This window comes from Quercus robur, chromosome 5 (genome assembly GCF_932294415.1).
Source record: "Quercus robur chromosome 5, dhQueRobu3.1, whole genome shotgun sequence".
Classification (NCBI taxonomy): Eukaryota; Viridiplantae; Streptophyta; class Magnoliopsida; order Fagales; family Fagaceae; genus Quercus; species Quercus robur.
The window spans coordinates 32,273,530-32,279,946 of NC_065538.1; the positions used below are offsets into that span (position 1 = coordinate 32,273,530).

At 34.0% G+C, this 6,417-nt stretch overlaps 1 protein-coding gene across 1 annotated transcript; it reads right to left on the minus strand.

Moving 5' to 3' along the window:
* Positions 1-1,332: 1,332 nt before the first annotated feature.
* On the minus strand, positions 1,333-4,774 carry LOC126725810 (uncharacterized). Its single transcript, XM_050430745.1, has 7 exons — positions 4,472-4,774; positions 4,089-4,373; positions 3,936-3,994; positions 3,779-3,815; positions 3,572-3,643; positions 2,722-3,046; positions 1,333-1,920 (listed from the first exon to the last, which is right to left on the minus strand). The coding sequence occupies exons 1-7, from the start codon at positions 4,660-4,662 to the stop codon at positions 1,558-1,560; spliced, it is 1,332 nt and encodes a 443-aa protein (XP_050286702.1). The 5' UTR covers positions 4,663-4,774; the 3' UTR covers positions 1,333-1,557.
* Positions 4,775-6,417: the final 1,643 nt, after the last annotated feature.

Here is a 6,417-nt window from a genome sequence, read left to right on the forward strand (position 1 = left end):
CGTGGTTTTCAAGCCAAGTATAAAAGTAATCCTAAGGCATGTTTTCAATACTTTTAAGAGAGACGTTTTATGTACAAAAGCATGGGAGATCTTCCAAGTTCTCTTGAAGCATCAGTCAAAGATCCAATTCAAAGTTCTGAAGATCTAGTGATCAAAGTGAAGTTGTTGCAGTTAAGCTATAGAAAAGTTTTTTAAGTAAATCTTCAGGTGGGTGCTTGAAGTCATGAGTGGGAAGTTCACATTCAATAAAGTCCAAAATAGAAGAATTCGTTGATTCGGAGCTGTGTGGGGTTACATTTGTAAGTACTATATAAGGTAGTAGTAGATTTATAGTTAAATCTATTGCATAAACTTCAATTCTATTCATAGCAGATTTTGTTTCCTTACGACAGATAATTTAAGCCCTTTCGGCAGTTTTTACTTTGGTTTGGGACAGTTGTTCTTTTGATTTCCCTTAATTACCATATTGCATGTTATTGTGCTTTTAACTTTATATGTTACTAGTCGCTAACCCGTGCGATGCACGGGAAAACTATTAGAAAATAATAAAGCATGCATATATTAAAAGACAATTTAAGTTCATGTGTGCTTGCAAGGGATACATACCTAAATAGTTCTTGCGGTAGAAATAAAAGCCTTATCTTTGAGATAAAGAACTGATATAAACAAACTAACCTTACATAAAACAAATTAAAAAAAAAAAAAAAAACATAAAAATGATGTCACGGGAAATTCAGCCACATAGAAGTAATATATAAATCTCTTAAAACTTAAACCTAAACATAAGGACTAAATATATAAACAAACTAACCTTACAAAAGCTGAACTTTATAAGCTAAAATCTATACATTGCATTGTAGATCTTGAATGCTTTAGGGCTTCCTACGTTTGGAGAGAGAGAGTTTGCAAAAACCGTGACTTTATATTTCTTAACTTGAGAGAGGGGTAAGGTTACTAGGGTTTTGTAGATCTTGAATACTTTAGGGCTTCCTACGTTTGGAGAAAGAGAGAGTTTGCAGAAACCGTGGCTTTATATTTCTTAACTTGAGAGAGGGGTAAGGTTGCTAGGGTTTTGTAGATCTTGAATATATACTTTAGGGCTTCCTACGTCTGGAGAAAGAGAGAGTTTGCAGAAACCGTTGCTTTATATTTCTTAACTTGAGAGATGGGTAAGGTTGTTAGGGTTTTGAGGAGTTATAATTTTTATTTATTTTTTATTTTTTATGCTGACGTGGAAAATTGTGGTGCCAGCAAATGCTTCGGTTTTATATATATATATATATAGATTATGAACGACTGTACCAATTGAGACAAGCATAATTGAACTGATATTTAACTTGGTTCTAATATTAATTGGTAATTTGGTACAACTGAGGCCTAACTTCCTTACACAACTTCCCACCTAAATTAAGAAAAAAAAAATGTAAAAGAAGAAATTTACATATTTAAAGGGCTTTTCCATCATTTGTTCAAAAGCTGTGGACGTTCAACCCCCCAACAACAACAACAAAAAAGGAAAAAAGAGAAAGAAGTAATCTTTTAATCTCACTAAAAGCCTCATACTCCTTGAGAATAAATTTTTGGAGTAAATTTTTTGGCATAGACTCGATGCCGTCTCTCTCTTGCATAGACTAGCCAGAAGATCATAGAAAGCATAACTGCAGCTGAGACCATAACCAACCCAACATAGATCCTATAACTATAGCGCCTTAGTCCCGGACAGTGATCCTCACTTATGTCACTGAAAGTTTTTCTAACAAAGTTGCAGTCCACAAGGTCAACAAGGAAGGGCCCATAATGATACAATGTATAACTCACATTTACAGCGGCTTGCATCTGGCCGTAAGATGTAGGCGTCAATCGGCCCATGCTGGTGCACATACCAGATGGTAACACATTGCAAACATAATTCCCCCACACCTGCAATGGGTAAGAATAAAATGATTACAATTCTTCAAACATTGAACTTTGCAGTTTTTTCATTGATCCAATGAAGCAGAAGGGACTTCTTGGAAGCAACAATAAGGATGAATGGAGTATAATGGTACCTACAACAATAAAAGCCTTAGTCCCAAAATTTAGGGACTATGTATCCTCAACAGATTTGTTACGTTTGGCGGCCACATGTATTAATGGTACCTAGAAGCTATAATTTTATAATACGGTTTCTCTTTTTAGAAAATATAGTTAGAATGTTATTCGCAGACAAAGTGGGTGAGACTTCTTATTCAGTAACAATTATCTTATTTATGTGATATATGCATTATTACTGAGATGTAACTTCTTAAACTCTTAGGTGTCCTTAATGGGAATTCCTTGGCATTACTGCTGTGGTTTAGCAAGAGAAAAAAGTAGAAGACAATCTTTCTAAATGTGCTTGAAAATGTATCAAGAATGTATTGAATTTAGGTGTAGGAAATCTAAATATGCACCAAAAAAACTAAAGATAATTTGGGCAAAAAGTGATACTAGGAATACCACAAAGTGTACTACATAAGTTTTACAAACTGACATGCTAATAATCACAAAAATTAAGTGCTTTAGATATTCATATTTTCAATTTGTAAACCTTAAAAAGTAAACTTTGTAGTAGGTTTAGCATTTTTGTTGGGGAAATGACCATAGTCAATTTTCCAAAAAAGAAACTCTAACCCCACTCCTCTCCCTACTATCCCAAAAAAGCAACAAGCTTTCAAATGCTTATTTAATGTGCAGGTTTACCTGGGTTGCATTACTCAAGTCCATTTCACCAGCAGTGCATCTCCGATCAGTGTTATCAAAATTTAATGGATTACAAAGGATGGGCACCAAAGGACCAGACTGATTGTAATAAAAAGGTCCAGCATTTGGGGGTACATCATTGTTGGCCACATTAGTTATGAACTGGTTCACGATACCAACCATTAGGAAGGTGACATGTTTGCTTATAGATAAGATGTCATTTGCTGTTGCATTGTCCATGCAAGGGAGAACTTCACTTAGGGCTGAATGAGCTGTGGGGTTTTCGACCCATTGATCCATTGAAACACACGTGTCTGCTACAATGCTGGAATGTGAATATAAATGAATTAAATGTTGTCACAATTTAATATTGCAAGGCATACTATAAAATAAAGTTCTACATTCTGTAATTAATACAAAAGAAAGGTGATTTCGATGAGAAAAAATTAAGTCAGAATTTAGGGGAACATATGTTCTGTAATCCTCCATGATTGATTCACTGATCTATAAGAAGCATGGAATTTGTTCAAGTTTCATTTGCAGGCAACGCTTCTTATTTATCTGCTAAAGAGGAGCAGCAGCAGTTTGAGTTATCCATGTTAAGAACAAATTAAAGAAGTCACAGAAGATGCAGTTCCTTTTGAAAATGAAGGGATGCACTTATAACATGATAAACATTATATATGTTATGCTAAACATGAGCATGTGCCTGAATTAGTCTAATATAAACTAAAACTCACACAGAAAACAGTAATATGCATGGATACTTACAGCTGCCACAATTTTAAACAAAGAAAAGAAGGTATTCACTATATGATATTTTGAAATTAAATGACTCAGTGGAACTTACTTATGGAGGACAAGAGATATGCCACACAAAATAAATGTGCCCGTCACAAGAATCCACCCTATGATCATTAATCTGCAATAATTGATTTAATCTAAGTTAAAGCAAATTTAATAAAGAAACATTACAAAGTTATAATGCAAAACTTTGAGAAATAGACGGCCTACAGACAGCATATAAGAGGGAAATGATTGGTAGAAAGTCACTCACATGTACACGAAACACTGCAGACCGAAAACTGAAAATACTGCAAACAATATTGACAACAACAGTGTTATAAAATAAATAAAAAACTTGCAATAACAGTGTAACATTAGTGGTTTGAAAATGGTAAACAACCTAATAGAGGGTGTTAATAAATGCTTACTGAAACCAAGAAGGGCTAATAGTAGCATTGAAGCGGCAATAATGTTAAGAACCTGCCTCCTGTAAAAAAAATCAGTAAATCAATTGCAGGATAAAACTAAACCGAAAACTATACCAAATCAAAAGGAAGAAAGAATCAAAGCAATCTACTTACACAGGAAGCAAGACATTTTGTATTTGTTTTGAACTCTGCTGTGTCTTAATTTTAGGAATCATAGCAGAAATATTTGTCATATTTCCCAGTATGTCAATATTACTCTGGATATCAGGAGGTAGAAAATTTTGACCAACTCCGACTTCTTTAGCTGCAACAAGATTAACCAATACATCCTTTAACTTCTCAACAGTGGTATCTGCTTGGTTGAGAAGATATTCCAATATATTTGTTGTACTGACTTGAAACTTTCCCTGCGCAGTGTACAGAAAACCACTTCCTGTTCTGAAAACACAGCAGTTTTATACTTAGAACTGAAATCAGAAAGATTTAACCAAATATAAATTCAACACTGATAAGGAGGGGCAAGGCAGGGAACATACATAGCAGTGATGGTGAAAAGTATAAGGAGGATAAGAGAAAGTGCATAAGCAATTCGAGAATAGCCATAAGACTTCTTCTGTCTGCGGCAACAGCAGCAGCAGCAGAGGATTAACGAGCATAGGCCGAATATCAAAAACCATGTTGCAGCAGTGGCAAGAAGAGGAACACCAGTATATGCAACTGACTGCATGGAAACCAAACTTAGAGAGAGAGTGAGAGAGAGATAGAAGTTGATATGAAAAAACAACTAGAAAAAAAAATATAAATGAATAGACAAGAGCCTTATAGATCAATGGCATTATCTGGTTCTTACATGGAGGAGAACTTGGGTTCGAATACCTCTCCCCTACTTAATTAACATTGTAAGAAAATAAGATTTTAGGAAATATGCAAAATGCATGTGATCTAGGCAATTGCATGGGGTTAAAAGTTCTCAAGTCAGTACATAGAACTTTTAGCAGAACCTGAATAAGAAAAGTAAAATTACAGGTTGTAGAAGACCTTCAATTGTTAAAATTTAATTCCATCATAAAGAAGGAAAACTTAGATGAACTCAACAGTTACAAAAACAATCGCTTCTATAACTACAAATCCACCAAAAATCCCACAGGCTGCACAAATTAAATATAAAAAGATCCCTTTTTGGGTCCTAACATACATAACTGGCAAAACTTAGATGAGGAAATCAATTCATAGTCCTAAAATTTATCCACTCCAATAACAAAAGAATGACATGCCAAAATATAGACTTATTGCGTGGCAATAAAAAAGATTAGGCAACATATGGAACAATGAATGAAAAGAACTCACATAAAGATAATGTTCATTAGTAATATTCCATCCACCCTCGTAGTAAGTAAAATTGGCAAAAGGGTCTATCCTGTGTGTTTTGTTAGCAGCTAATATCAGGGTAGCGTTAGGTGCAACTTCAGTATTGCTTTCCTCGAGAAAAGACCTCCTCATTCGCCCTGAAATGTCAGCAACACCGTTTTCACCTCCATATAGGCAAATTAGATCCATTAATGTTTTATTATTAGCATGGAAAACAAAAGGTAATGTGAAATTTATTTTTAAAAAAGTTGTTGATCAAAATAGGAAACTAAATAAATCCCATTTAGCTAGAGAGGGAGAGAGACAAGCGGAAAAACAATAAAAAAAGAGGTAGTAATTACCATGAACATGTTTGGTAGGTAGGTGCTGAAATTGAGGAGCTCCATGACAAAGTGAAAAGAAGGTTGAAGATACGAGGACAAAAGTTGTAAAGAGAAGAAATTGCCGTGATTTGAGACATAGCATTCTATTCTTTGCTCAGGATTTTTTGTTGGGTTTCTCTTTGAGAAAAAAGTCGGCTAATGCATGCATGCATTTATGATTTATTTAGGAATATATTCTCATAGAGAGAGAGAGAGATGGAGAGAGAGTCCGTTGGATATATAACTATTTTTAGGTTGACATAGTTTATTTAAAAGGCTAAAATTTATTACACATATGTGTAATCAAACACTTGCCTTTATACACACGTGTATGTAACAAATAGCTCTTATTAAAACAATTTATGTGAAATTTGAGCTCTACAAGACGCGCTTATTGTTTTCACTCTTCACACATAAATAGGATTTTATTTGTTTTTCTCTTACACTTGTAACATAAATAGTATTTTATTTGTTTTTCTTTTCCTAATTAAGTTTTTTTCATTTCCCTTATTAATAGAGGTAGGATTTTGTTATTTATTTTTCTTAAAGGACTAGAAAAATATCTCTTCCTATAAGGACTATTTAGATGGAGGTACGTGATTATTAAGTTGTTATTAGAAAGGGCTTTCTCTATTCTTAGTATATAAGCCTAATGTTCTCGTTCGTAGAACTTAGGATTTGTGGAAATGTTGTTATTATTGTGTATTTCAAATTATGCTTTCACAGGCCTATGCTACAACAATAGCAATCAA

Bases quoted from the DNA above. Each gene is read 5' to 3' on its own strand.
- LOC126725810 (XM_050430745.1), bottom strand. From the start codon at position 4,662: ATGCAGTCAGTTGCATATACTGGTGTTCCTCTTCTTGCCACTGCTGCA. The intron at 4,374-4,471 runs GTATGTTCCCTG...CTGTGTTTTCAG, and splicing joins CTTTTCACCATCACTGCTAT to AACAGGAAGTGGTTTTCTGT. The intron at 3,047-3,571 runs GTAAGTTCCACT...TTCACATTCCAG, and splicing joins ATATCTCTTGTCCTCCATAA to CATTGTAGCAGACACGTGTG.